The 15,156-nt window shown below is 35.4% G+C and overlaps 1 protein-coding gene across 5 annotated transcripts in view; it reads right to left on the bottom strand.

Annotated features, from left to right (window-relative positions):
* Nucleotides 1-561: 561 nt before the first annotated feature.
* IRAG1 (inositol 1,4,5-triphosphate receptor associated 1) overlaps nt 562-15,156 on the bottom strand; it is a 75,096-nt gene continuing 60,501 nt past the window's right edge. For 4 of the 5 annotated variants that reach the window (XM_065635260.1, XM_065635259.1, XM_065635257.1 and 1 more), the window contains 8 exons: nt 13,923-14,054; nt 13,049-13,190; nt 12,367-12,416; nt 10,240-10,347; nt 9,047-9,114; nt 6,007-6,126; nt 4,995-5,126; nt 562-3,858 (listed from right to left, as the gene is read on the bottom strand). In XM_065635260.1, the coding sequence (XP_065491332.1) occupies nt 3,618-3,858; nt 4,995-5,126; nt 6,007-6,126; nt 9,047-9,114; nt 10,240-10,347; nt 12,367-12,416; nt 13,049-13,190; nt 13,923-14,054 (993 nt within the window). In that variant the 3' untranslated portion in view covers nt 562-3,617. The remainder of the gene's footprint in view (nt 3,859-4,994; nt 5,127-6,006; nt 6,127-9,046; nt 9,115-10,239; nt 10,348-12,366; nt 12,417-13,048; nt 13,191-13,922; nt 14,055-15,156) is intronic. The other variant, XM_065635258.1, reaches the window with a different exon arrangement.

Raw genomic sequence — 15,156 nt, forward strand, 5'->3', positions numbered from 1 at the left:
CCGAGGCTTCCCAGGCCTCCCAGGCCAACAAGAACACTAATGAAATAAAGAATCCTAACCTTTCACTCAGTCTCCTCGGGTTACAGATCTCCCCTGTTGCTCTCCGTGTTGAACCTCCTCAGTGCCAGGAGCCTCCCTCGGAAGCAGGAGTTAAACTCTCTCCAGGATATTTCAGTTTCCTCTCTCATCTTGTTTCTGGGCTATGACAGGGATGACCCTGCTTACTAACACTTTCTCTACTGAAATAGGAGTTTGCTTGCTTCTTCTACAGCATTTCCCTGAAGAACTGAAAAACTAAGAACAAGATCTTTGGCATGTGTAACATGGAATTACATTACGCAGTATAGACAAGGCAGTATGTATTTCATAAGAAAATAGCCATTAATATGCAGGCAGAGCGCATGTAAAAACCAAACCTTTAAGGCAGCAACACTGACTTTGAAACCATACTTTTATTTCAAAACTCAAGTATGTGATACTATACAGTACAATACCAGCACACTTGTGCAAAATCTTACAATATTACAAATTTAAATATGATACACAAAAATAGTGCCCTTTTAAAATTCCTTTTACTAGAAACATCTGTGCTGTGCAAGAAAAATAATAAACGTGTCTTATCCAAGCAGAAAAATAAATATTGCACCTCAAGAAAACTACTTCAGTGTTAATAGCATAAATAATATATCTATTTCTTGTTATGTGATCTTTGAACACAAAACAGGTTTTGTTCCCCCTTGCCCCCAGATAAAGCAAACTAATACCCAACAGATAAAATTACATTTAGAATAGTTTTTGAGCTCCACCTAGTTTCCTGTTAAAAATGTGTCTTCATCAATTAACTGAAAAACAATCAAAACCATTTAATGTGCTATTAGTCATTGTGGTTCATCATTTTATAACTACTTTAAGCAAACTGTCCACTAAAAAAGAACAAGATTTTTTTTTTGTAAATAAACTTTATCTTTATATTTTCATCCTCATGAAATATCTTGCCCCTTTCAGTCCATTGCCCACAACAATTAATAACTTTGTGGCTAAATTATACTTGCCTTAGACACGCAAGTAGTTCAGTTCAAATCAGTACAATTACTTACAGAAACTTGCCCTTGTGCACTAAGTCCACCAAAAGCCAGTGTGCTGAATGGAGAGGATGGAAACGTCAGGCACCCGTTGACCAAAAAAAATCTTAGGACGCACTTAACATTAAGCAGTTCAAGAGTCCGATTTATATCAATAACTTGCTACATGCACTTAAAATAAAATGTTGGACCCACATCAGTGCAGTTGTAAATAAGAGTGAAATAATTCAGTTATAAGCACTGCTAATTATTTTTCCTTGGTGCAGCCCAACATTTCCACAATCACATTATCAAATATGTACCATAATTTTTGGCATTGAGTCCTGAATCTTCAGGACTGTTTACCTTCTACTTTTATTGCCTTAAGTTATCAACACTATTTGCAAAGAATATTAAGCTAAAGAAGCTGATTTAAATAAAGAAGTATTCAAAGAGCAACTGGCAAGTTTCTTCAAATACTGAAAGTATGTGAAATGTCACAGCAGTTCTTCATAGTCAGATATTCTAACTGAACCAAACAGATACCAAGTAATTTGCAAGAAGCCTTCTTTTGTCTTATTCTTTACCAATTACAATTTTAGACCAAATGACACTTTCCCATTATCCTTTTTGAACTTCCTTAAGCACACCATTCCTCAACAATATATACTTTAAAACAACCACCCCTCCCAACTGCTTATAGACTTCTCTCTCAGTTCCGCCCCCAAGGAAAAAAAAAAAGTGGTAGTGGTTTGCTTTTAAAATTTTTTTCCTTTCTTTTTCAATATTAATGTCTGTTAAGAAACATGTGGCTAAAGATATAACAAACAAAATTCACCAGCAGGATGGTTGTTACTAGTGCCAGATACATGAATTTAATTTATGACTGAGTTAGAAACCTGTTTTCTTTGATAGTTAAATTGAGGTTCAGCGTTGACACCAAAAGGAAACAAGACAATACTAACTGCATCTGAACTGAAATTACAGTACTTCATAACTTACTGACCCTTGAGTTGGTAAACAGACCTGTTAATCAGTCAGAAAGTGCCAGAAGAATGCAAGACACGAGTGCAATCAAGTGTCACACTGATTTTGATATTACGGTTACACTCAAGCACATAGCTATGGCAAGACACTCATAGTTCATCTTCAATCAGATGTGAAGTTCAGCAGGTACCTGTGGTGTATCTTAAGTGACATGCATTTGGCCTCAGCCCTAGGTGGTGTGGTTTGTTGTTTTTGTTTTTGGTTTTTTGGTTTTTTTTTTTTACAGATAATGGCTTTACCATTTTGAAATTGCTTGTCTAAAAATTACAGGCTTTCACGTTCTTGTGTAAGAACTCATAACTCCCAAATAGGCAGAATTGTTAAAAAATCTGTGCAAAAGAATATCCTGTCATGACCTGATAGTTTTAGCTTTGAAAGCATATCAGAACAGTTATATACTTGGCATCAGATTCTGAAAACGAACTACTGAAGACATGCAGCAACCTCTTAAAAGTCCTCACTGCTTGCATGTCCTGATTCACCTGGGCACTGGTAGGGTTTTTGATGTATGCAGAACTGTGTTCCTAGTGCAGATCTCTAAGGATCTCTGCTTCCAGTATCAGCAGTAGGGAAGAGTCCACTTAGTGTGATCACCTGTATACAGTGTATACAGAGGTTTGAAGACTTTTTTTTTTTTTTTTTAATAAAGAATTGAAGATTGCTTCCTACATCCAAGACTGCTGTATTATGGGCTTGGGCAACACATCCAACTTTCCAGACAACAACTACTTTTTGCTGTAACCAGTATTGACTGAGAGTCATATGCGAATCTTTTGCAAAGCATGTCCCTTTGATATATCCCAAATTCCCAGATTTATTTTACGATACTAACTGCGGCACCGAGACCTCATTTTGGGTTTTGTTGTGTATCAAAAAAAAAAGTGGTGGTCCCATTCTTAAAGTATATAATAAAACACATCTATGCATGTACTTAGTATTCCATTTAAATAATCATACAGATAATTCCTCTTATAAAATTACTTTATCAGCAAGGCATTTGGTCTGATAATATAATTCTTCCATAGAAGAGCTTCTATTTCTACTCAATAACCATGAATAAGGAAATTAATTAGACTCTTTAAACCCAAAGGACTGAAATGCCATTAGTACTTCAACAATCACCAGTAAATTCAGAAAATAAAAGTAAAGCACTAACTGCAAATGGAAGTTTTATGATTTTCTTCAAAACCATAGCAGAAATAATGTCCTGTGCAAATCATTATTTTAAATGTCTTGCTGGTTGCTGATTACTGCAAAACCTTATCATGATTCAATATTAATTTATTTGTATCAGGCATTTACAATAAGAGGACAGACAGGATTATTTATCAGATTGTCATTTTAGCAAGGTATGTTCACAATGTATCCCCAAACCTGATGGTGTGGAGTAACTCACTTGTCTAACAGATCATATTTAACAACCAGAAGGCTGACTAAGCACTACCTACAACAATTGTGTCCTAATACACATACTTGCTCAGGTACCATAAATACATGGTTGCTTCTCTATTATTCAGTGCGTTGCTCATGTTGAAATCCTGAGTTCCACCAGGAATATTGATGGGTGGCAGAACAGCTGGCCTTCCCTTCAGGTCCCTCTGATTTTTCATCACAGGAGTTGTATGAATGGTAGATTCCCAATACCACGGCAAAAATGATTATCGCAGCCACTACGAGCCATACCACATTCCAGTGTTTACACAGTTTGGGGTACAATATATGTAAATAATTAATGATGACTTCAAGTCTGCTGTAAAATTAAAAGAAAACTGTTATATATTAATCATATGCAAATTTATTATCTTAAGTTTTTCAATTTGAGAAGTTTCGCATATGTATGGTGCACCATCTTTCTTCCAAATACAAACACCTTGTCAAAGAAGAATCAGACTGTTCTTTTAGGAAGAGCTGTACACTCAGATATTGGTGATATTTGCGAGGCAGCTGAAGACTGTAAGCTTGACTTCTATTTCTTCCACCTGTCAGCTGGCAAATCTCAGAGCCTGATATGATGTAAAATTCTGCACCGTTCATAGCTTGCTCAACTAAACATAGAACATGTTGTAAACATTTCTTCCTAAGAGTTTCATGACTAGTGAGATGGCTACCCTTCTGAACATGGCTGAAATTTCAAATGAACAGATGTTTATAATCATAATGGTTATGGAATGGAAATTAATTCTTCTGGATCAGGTAAGGATCCCTACCTTAGTTTGGGACTGGACGTATTACTCGCTTTGGCCAGCATTCAATTCCTCTCTAATGCAAAAGTCGCTTTGCTTTTAAAATTCAGCAAATTGCAGGTATATCGAATTGGGTAGTAGAACCACTAAGAAAACTCAATAATTAACTCTGAGAAAAGCTGAAAATTTCAGAAAAGATTTCCAGTTAAGCATCAAATGCTTCAGGTCCAAATCAGAGCTAGTCCAACATAACTGGGGAGCTTGTCTTAATCTGCATTCACCTTGTAGATGTACGGACTCATCTGTGAAGATCCTTTGGGAATGACATATGGCACAAATATGGGCATCAGATTCCTCAATTACAACTTGTATGAGACAACCCGTGCCTACTGAGGGGTGTATTCCGGCATCTAAAGAACTTCTGTGGAATATCTTTTACCTCAAATCAAAACCAAACCCCATCAAGATGAAACAACTTGATGTCAACATACAATTTGAGTTGAAATATCAAAATAGAAAGTTTTGCATTTTTCAATTGTGTTATCTTGTAATATGCCTTTCTGTGAGAATACTGTTATTTCAAATATGTATCCCCAGACTGGAAGAAATTATGTCAAGATAATAGTATTAAACTCTTGGCTGGGTACCACAAATAGAAAAAAAGTGACCACTCTTGTATGGATATATTACACCACTGTCTCACCTGCTTTTCAGGTTTTTTATCTCATCTTCATTTTCACTTTCTTCATGTTCATCATGACTTTCTTTTGGTGTCTCTTCATCTTCTTCCTTCAGTTCCTGAAGTTCTTTGGTTTTCTTCAAGCCTTCCTGATAGCTTTAACACACAAAACATTTTTCTTAGTCTAGTATGCTGTATAAGCCTGTTCCTATGTAACAAAAAATTAGCTTTATGTTTTGTTATGTGCAATAAAACACAAATAGCAGTGTTGCAGCACGTGGAAAAAAGTACCTCTAGCTAAATAACATGAGTATGGCACACTGAGCCATGTTTCCTTCATAGAGAATTATATTAGCTCTGTTACCAAATTTATCATCTTAAAAAAGAAAAAAAGGTTATAGTCCTCGGCAGAGCACAACTTTGGTCTGTTGTAAAGGAGTTGGTAAGTATTTCTCTATTAGTTTTCAACCATTTTGAACACCCTCTCTATTTTTTTTCTGGAGAAAAAGTGCTAATCGATGCTCAAGATAGATGGCTTGTTGGATTCTGCAGGAGAGGATCACAATTTTTGTCTCACTCTTCACATCGTTGACATTCAGAAACAGATCCCAAAGCTGTTAATTTCCCCAAAACTTGCTGTGTAAAGCACTTTGTGATACAAACAACATGAGTTCACTGCAAAAGCTGATACCTACTCTTTACTCATTTCGATATACACTTTTCAGAATAAACATTTTATAACGTGGTTTTGGATTATCCTATCACAAAGCTGAACACTGTTGGCATAAGAACACCAGCCTAACCCAGAATCTCCGATACAGCTGCTCTCCCACAGTCTGGCTAAAGTTAATAAAGGGTGGAAGTGAACAGCTATGATGCAAATACGAGTGAAGCTCACTCACATTGTTTCCCACGTTCCTGAAGGAGGTTGTATTTATTATGTAACTCATTTTGCATTTAAAATTACACTATCATACATATGTCCTCATCTGGTAGCACATATTTGCAGATTCAGTTCACATAAAAATATTCCCACCCTTTGTTATATGCTTCCTCTTCTATCTTGGCTTTAGTTTCAGGACTGATTTCTTCCAACGAACTCTGTGCCAGCACAGAAGTAGCTGTTTCACTGTCAGGCTCTCCATTAGTCTTACCACTGCCAAGACAAAAGAAACACACAAACAGAAAATAATACCACTGAAATGTGTTGTATTTGGAGTATACTACTGAACAAGAACAATCACACACAATTTTGTGACTCCCGATTTTTCTTCTTTAATCTATATCAGAGAAATAATATGCCTCTCAAAAGAAAGAAATTAAATGTTAAGCAAAATTTTAATTTCAAAATGTTGTAATTTAAGAACAGTAATTAATATGTTTTTAAGGTATTAAAACTTGCATTTTGTTTCTTCTTTAGAAAACAGAAAAGAGCATTTGTCTCCTGGCTTATCTGTGGCATTTATTTGCTATTCTTCAAAATATTTGCTTCAACTTTTTAAAAATCATCTTAGAAATTGTAGCCTGCTATGTCAGAGGAAAAGAATAGAAATAGTACCAAATATTAACTTCACAAAACATTTTTCTTATTTGCCTTTTAGGTACTTCTCTCTGCTGACTTTATAAGCTGAAGTGATGCACAGGTTAAAAAAATATATACATAGCTTTTGTCATTAAAACTTTTCTTGAGTAAAAGCTTTGAGCATCTAGCCTAAAGATGAGCCATTATATATTTGTCTCTTTCTGCAGTGCTCACCTGTTCTTACTTATTTAAGTCTGGGACAAAGAGTTCAAGTGATTCAGACATGACTTAGCAAATCTATCAGTCTAGGTTTAACACACTCAACAGTGGATCCCATTTCAACTTCTCGAATCTAACCCTTTTGCAGGCGTTATTTTTCTGGCACTAAAAACAATGGCAGAACACTTCATCCTGATTGACACCATCTGTGGGCAATGGATTTTCTCACAATGAGTCTTGCTAACAGTAGATATTATTTTCACTTGAACTTTAAACACATCATGAATATACGCTTGAAGTGCTTAAATATACAAAACTCTGCCAAACTATGTAATTTTACACTACGTACTTATGCTCAAACTTGAATTTCAATTGCTACTTCTGTTACTTGAGAACATGATTTGTTTTCTTAAGATCCAGTAAGAAATATTGGTAGTATTTCTGCTCCCCCTTCCCCCCCAAATTTCTGTACCATTTCAAAAGATGGTCTAAATCTTGTAGAGTTCTGTTGAGTTGTGACAACTAGTGCCATAGTTCACTGGTTTTGTTTTCCCAATTGTTGCATGTTTTCATTCTCAGTAAAGTACAGAGATAAAACAAAGACATAAGATAAACTTTGTCCTGCCTCAGTGCTAATAATAAAATATGCAAGAATCATTATTCTGTACAGATGTGAGATCTACATATTTTAAAGCTTGTAATTGTCATGTGTAAATCATCCTAACAAACTTTAACTTAATATTGTGGGTATTTTATTGTGACATTGCAAACCATCTAAATGACCGTAGTAGTAGTAGTAACAAAACCAACAACAAAAATCAATGTGATGGTTTAGTAAGTTTTACTTCTGAAACATCAGCAAGCAACTTCCTCAGAATGTACAACATCTCGTCAAAGAAATAAGTATTTGGAAATATGCCTGACAAATTTTTATTTTTGCTTTCTAGGCTGATTATACATATGAATAAAGTATATACACACATGGGTTTGCAAGTGCAACAGTCCCTGTGTCCATAATGGCAACTGTTTACAAAGACCTTGTAGAACAGCTTGACTCTGCCTTCTGTTCTCAGCCCAGTCTCACATGTTTTCATATTGCCCATCTTTGTATTCTATTGCTGCAGAGGCTTTACATTTCAAGAACTTGTATAAAATTAAATTATGTGTGTACATGAATTTCAACTGAAAGAACTTAAAAGTTCTTTCCAAAAATGTGTAGATGCAAATGCTTTTCAGGAGAGTAATTTTCTGCTTTCCTTGTCCATATAACTATTATTTTGCTCTGAAAGTCCTAACAGTACTATTTAAACCCATGGAATGTCTTGTGGAACTATTACAGAAAATGGATAACAGCAGCACACTTTAATCCATCCAGGACATTTACACTAATCATAAGTAATATAGAGTCAGAAGGACAAATGATTTAATGAAAAATATTGTTGTAATTTATATGTACTAGAAAAATATAGATAGAGGTATTTGCTTATTACCAGGCTAAAAAAAAAAAAAACCAAACCAAACAAAACCTCTTTCTCCTTTGTATCTCTATTTTTTAGTTTTACAATGCAACTTCTCTAGCTGTTAAATTCTTAGGTTGTTAAAACCAAAATCTCAAATCTAATGCTTTAATTTAGCTGAATGTTTAATCCATTTTATACTAAAAAGATAATTGCTACTCAATAATTCTTTTTACCTCTGTAAAATGTTCATTATCTACTATTATAATAAATTATACTTTTGAATTTTGTATATTTATGTTTATTCATGTAAGTTTAAATACCTACATGATGCTGGATATCATAATAGTTCAAAATATCATTCTTACCAGCTGGCCACATGTTGAAAAGGCATGGGCAGGACACAACTTCTTTTGCTGGGATAGTCAAGTTAAGGAATATTCATACCCAGAGCTGCTCAGAGCCAGCTTTAGATACAGCATTCGTTTGTTCCAGGAAATATTTTTTTTTTTTAAAAAAAGCCACATGAATCGTATGTAATAGTCCCAGTTTTGTCAAGTTCTGAAGGCAGGTCTATTCAATTGTTTAAATGTATAATCTTCTGCTGCATTTTTTACTTGATCAATTCTAACAATCATAGCAGGCTTGGTGTAGTTCTGAGACACGGCTTGTCAACTCTTTGAACATGAAAGGAACAATATGATGGTGATACAGTAAAACACAATTACCAGATTGTGAATCAACTTAAATGAATATTGTGTCACTGATTTCAACACCTTATGCCTTGGTACAACTTCTGTTAGGAAACATAGAAATTATATAATTTTAATTTCATAGGTGGATTTAATAGGTAATGAGATAACCTGGAGAGAACTCACTTTTCTAAAAGTGCTGGCAGAATGGGAGTAGACGTTAGATTGCTCCTTCCATTGCTAGGTGATTCAGACTGTAAGTGAAAAACAGCAATAAATCTTACATTCGTTAATTAATTTGAAATGAGTCTTCAGTAAAAAGACAAAGTCAATGTGCTATTTCAGTTTTCTTCCCACACCCATGAGCAAGATATCTTTAATGTGGAGCTTCTGAATTACTCCTACTAACCACGGTGAACAATGGACTTGCCCACTAAGAATTTTCTGGGACATTCCCTTCTACCCTGCTTAGTTTTTCCAAGAAAAGTTGTCTTCATATATTGATCCGTGAAGAATGAATTTACTCTGTTGCTCCTCTAGGAACATTAATTTGTTTTCAATTTAAAATTTTAAACAACCAAAAAATAAGAATAATTCATGGTTAATATACACACTTGATTCCTGAAACAATTGAGTCTGAGTACATAACTAAATTGCACAAAGAGATTGTTTCTGTAAAACTAAAATGGATTTAGCTTCTCAGCAACAACCCTCATTTAAATATCCCTACATTTTTAACAGAAAACTGCATGATTTTCAGGTTATGTGCTACCTTAGCTCATCTCTGAACAGTTGGTATGCCTTGCAGTTTTCCTCCAAAGCATTTATATAGATCTATTAGCTTCAGATTAGATTCTCATTTAATTTATTAAAATTTTATAAACAAAAAGTCAAGGCAAAGGCTGATAGCTCCACTAATCCCAGATCATCACAGAACTTCTACATTTGTACTACATACATTTCCATAAATTCATTGCATGCTTTTCTCTTTAGTAGACTATTTGGCAATGAAGAGAAGCAGAACAATCATCTTGCATGGATTCTAGTGAAAACTTCTCTCCTACAGTGGATAACTACTTTTACTACAGATGTTACTACGGATTAAAAGGCAAATTGGCTCAACCAGTTTCTAATGCCTCTAGATCATCAGCTGGCCCTATTCAGCTCTGTGTCCAAAGTGATAATTTATGGAGGTAGATTCTGAAAGCGTATGTCCTTTACACAGCAGAGATTACCTTTGTACATCCTTTTCACTAGGATGGGGTCAAAACAAATTAAACGAATGAAAGGGCTTATGTTTTTTTGGTAACTATGGTTTGCCCCTATGCAAAGGTGGTTTAGACAAAAAGTAGTAACTTTAAATTGTTGGTTTTACTTACCAGGGATGGCATCGAAGGTATAGGTGAAGCTGTTGGTGACTGACCAGGAATGTTTAAGGAGTTAAATTTAGGGACAACAGCAACACTGACTCTCCTCCGAGGCATATTCTGTGACAAACGACATGTTTTTTTCTATCATACAAGAAGGTAGGCTGAAGAACAATTCTACAAGTTAATAGGTGTGGCAAAGATGTAGGTTAATATCCCTTAAGGGAAAGGAAAGTTGGGAGCAAAATTATGATAAATGGCTGTTAGGGCTGTGGTTTTCCCCAAAACCTCCTCTAGTAATGTCTAGTATGGCAAGTGCTTGGTGTGAAATGAGGTGGTGTGCAGGGATGCTACTTTTTGCCTCCACACTGAAAGCCCATTAGTGTAAGCCACACAACAGCTGTGTTCTGAGCTGTTACTGTCAGTTCTTATTAGAGGTGATTATCCTTGGTTAAACCAGATGTATAACTGGGAAAAGTGCCAGTGTCACAAAGGCTGGAAAATTATGAAGTTACACTTTAAACTCTTCTCTTGCAATGTACCTGTTAAGATACACTGTATCCACTATTATATATTAATTATTTCTAAACCTATATATTATAACTTACAGAAACAATAACATCCATTCCCTCTGCAAAAGAACAGAGCCTTCTCCCCCACCCTTGAATTGACAGACATCTATCTAGCACCACACAACACTGCCTACATTTCCCAAAGACGACGGAAATTCTTTATATGATAAACACATGCTAGCTTTACATAATATACCATAGCTCAAGCATACATCATATTATTGTAATTAAGTAGCCAAGTACTTTATCCTATGACATTTACCTGGTGAAATCTACACTTCCTACTGAGTAAAAAAAAAAAAAATCCAAACACATATAACATATTACAGCTTCATCTTAGTGCACATCCAAATACTTCTAAGATTCTGCTCTAGATAACTTGACAGGAAAGGAGTTAAACAGATTTACAAAATATACAGAAGTCACCTACTCCATGATTCTGGTTCTACACAAAACCAACTATACCTATTCAGTAATGGCAGAAGTTTATCTAATGTGCTCCTGAAAAACTATACTGAAGAGTTTGCAGCCATTAGCCAGTCCACTTGAGTGGGGTTTTTTTGTTGTTTGTGGTTTGTTGGGTTTTTTGTTGTTGTTGTTGTTTTGTTTGTTTGGGTTTTTTTAGGGCTTGGTGGGGGTTTTTTGTTGGGTTTTTTTTAACCTTTATTTATTATTTGGACTTGTACTTGTCCCTGTTAAATTTCATCTTTTTTAGAACCTCCATTTCAACTTCTCATTCTTATTTTGAAATTCAGTCTTGCCCTCAGCATGCTCTGTGCTCTAATTCTTTCTATTCAGTACTCAGAGGTGGCAGGAATAAACTAAAGCTAAAGAACTACAACCAAAACAAATAAGGATAGGAAAAGAAATAGTAGACACAATCTAATGCCTCTGACCATCAAATGTCATAATGGTCACATTGGGACTTGGATCTCTCAAATCACTGGTGGTTTTAGGAAGTTTTATAACAAACTGGATCTCCAACACTTAAAAGTTTCACAGAAATGGAACACCGGCCATGTTAAAGTTACTAACTGGTCAAGCCAAAACAGTCTGAGAAAGTCTTTCACTCTGAATGCTTTGTCAAACCAAGCAAGATATTCAGATGCTAACTAAAAAAAACGAACCCTACTTAAAATAACTGTTTACATCTAAGGTACTCCGAACATCACATAATTCTTAAGATAATGAAAATGATAGGATCATGGAATCTCTGATCACATAGTAAGTTTTGATCGCATGTTCAGCATCCTCATTGAGAAACTAGGACAAAGCACAGGACCTAAGCCATTCCCTGGAAGACAGGTAAGTGGCCCAGAATACATTTATTCTTAAATAAATAGGTCCCTTTATTATTTATAACTTCATAGCAAGCATTATCATTATTGCACAATCATTCTTAATCACATATCCAAAATTACAAAGCATTTGCACTAAATTACATTAACAATATTGAGAATTTAGCAGCACTATGTTTTGAACACAGCTTATAAAATCGAATGTTTGTGGACAAAGACATTTCACTATACAAAATGTTCACTTGATTTTCTTTATATTGTAGAAATACCTTTCCAACAGTAAGAGACATGGATCTAGATGAACGAGGTACTCCATCTTCTGCAAAAAAACAGTAGACAAAGAACAGTCTTAGACTATATGAATTTCTATAAATAACATTACTTGCTTGTATTTCTAACTTAGATATAGTATATTTATATGAAGTCTGCAGTGACTACGTTTTTATCTGTCATTCAGTTCTAGTCCCAATTACACCCGAAGAAGAAATCTGAAATAATTGCAAAAAATCAAACCATTACTATCTTTACTGAGATCAGGCAAAAGCCCACTATTTGTCTCCATAATCAAGTTTTTGCAAAAGAAAATGTGAGTATCTCAGTCTCCAGCAAACTAGGAAAGAAAAGGTTACAAAAAGAAAAAAATTCATTTTCAATAATGAAATTAGTTGCATTAAAATGTGCAAGCTACACTTATGTGCAAGAGGTCAATCAATCTGTCATCATATCTTCTCAGACTTTGGTAAATGATAGTGATTTTAAATTACCAAGCTATAGCATTAAGCATGGATTGTATGAAATATTCTAGCTGTTATAACTTTTTGAAATCTGCTCCTCTAGATCAGAACTTCATGAACAGCTTTCATGATACTTCACTTTTTATCATAAATAGCACCAACACCTCTCTGTATAGAGGCAAGACAAACTTTTTTTTTTTTTTTTTTTTTTTTTTACCAGATGCACCATAGCTTCTGCTAGAATTCTGATTGGCAAGTTTCTTGAACTCCATTAGTTCGGCATGATCTTTTTCATACGTTCTTTTCAGGTTTTCCACATACTGCATCATTACTTCTGTTGCCTTTGACATCCGCTTCTCCTAAGGAAGAAAAGAGGGGAATACTCAGGTAATGTCTGCACTTCTCAAACAAATCATTCACCTCTGTTTGTGCCCTGGAATAGTTATTCTTAAAGAAATATTAGTACCTCTATGACTGAAAATTCCAAACCTAATTAGAACACAAATGCACACGCATTCATATATACCCACAGAATACTATAATTTGTTTTATCATATATTTATACAGTCTACTTATGTGCCTGTATTATTAGTTATGTGGTTTATGTACACTTGTACTCAAATCCTCGAAGGTCTTATTCACTGGCATCAGTCTAGTTTAGTGGGCAGACTCGCCAGTCTTGAATCTAGGAGGGTATTACTGTGTTCTCATTTATACTTGCTCTGTTCTTATACTCTGTATAGATGTCTGACTAAGCTATTGCCAAAGGCAGGTGACTGAACTAGAGGGGCTTTTTGACCCAGAAAAGCTTTCTTATTCATGCTGCATTGATTTTAAATAAGCAGCTATAGTTCTGAATAATATATATGTTCCTATTGTAGAGATGTTGAATAGTTTCATGGGTAATCTCCTGTTTAAATTCTGTTTCTAGGCTGAAATGGTGTCCTATCTGACACAACAATAAACATCTTTAATCTGTCAAAATGCCAAATAAACTTCGAAGGGCTAATATAACCACCAGCTATGGCTGAAAAAGAGAAGGAGTGAACACATGCTACCAGGATACATGTCAGACACCAGGATGTTCTTACCTGGCGAACTGCTCCAACCATCTCAGCACGACTAGACAGTCTAGCAGCTAAACGCCGCAGAACAGCGATATCCTCCAATAGCTTCTGGTAAGCTTCTCTGTGTTCATAGTGATGCCACAAGTGAGCTGAAGACTGAAGTGAAAATACATCAGCTTTACTGCCATGTCCAGCCATAGAGGTGGGGTAGACATGTCCAGGCAGAACTACACATGGACACAGTAGCCCCAGAGGAATGCCATCCCTACCACCAGAGGTTACCTAGAAAGTGTTGCTGCTCTGTTTCAGAATGGTGCTTCGCTGCGTCTGCAGGCACACCTTTCGAGGGGTTAAAAAGGGCTGAGCACACCTGCAGTATTTTTCCTTTTGAAATTAATGATTAATTTTACAAATGCCAATCTTACTTGAACTAGTACTTAGATGATTGCTAAAACACAAAGAACATCTTAACTCGCTGGGCACAAGGTGTTAAGAAGGCCATTTATGTTATTTATTTCAGTTCCATGATGCTTCAGTTATTTGGAAAATAAGACATTATAGTCTCAGGAATTCAAAATGCAAAAGAGTAATGAAAACTGGCCTGTAAATCAAACAGCAATTACAATTTCTTAACTTTTTTTTTTTTTTTTTTCCAATCAGTACACATATTTATGCCTTGGATTAATATTGTCACTTTGATAGCTCAGATTAATACTGAAAAACACTGAAGCATTTAACTTCCTTAGGATTAGTTACCGAAAGCGAGAGTGAATTTACATGTAATCTTAGCCAAAGCCTTATTAACACCTCTTTCACTGAGTGAGTTTTCTGTTCACAGAAAAGTTTGATACAAGAAAGCCCAATACAATTTAGTTCAGACTTACAGGCAGACTTTGTGATGCTGGATGATTCTTATATTCTTAAAGTGCATCGTCAGGATGCACTACTTTTGGCATTGAGGTGTCTTAAGTAATTAATCACTGTGTTGCTGTTCACACAATTCTGCCTCTGACCAGTCACGTTGTGCCCTAGTTCCCTGCAACCCCTCACCTGTATTACTGCAAGAGCAAGTCAAGGCATTGAAATGATCTATGAGAAAAGAATAACCTCTCCTTCTCTTCTATTTCCTCCCTTCAAAAGAAGGGAGCGACGTGCAGTAACGTTTTGGGTAGAGTCATCTGAGAAATTGTATCTGTAGTGCAAACCTTTGCTGTAGAAACACAGCCAAGATACTGATGAATTTGGTGCAATGGCAACA

This window comes from Caloenas nicobarica, chromosome 5 (genome assembly GCF_036013445.1).
Source record: "Caloenas nicobarica isolate bCalNic1 chromosome 5, bCalNic1.hap1, whole genome shotgun sequence".
NCBI classification, from domain to species: Eukaryota; Metazoa; Chordata; class Aves; order Columbiformes; family Columbidae; genus Caloenas; species Caloenas nicobarica.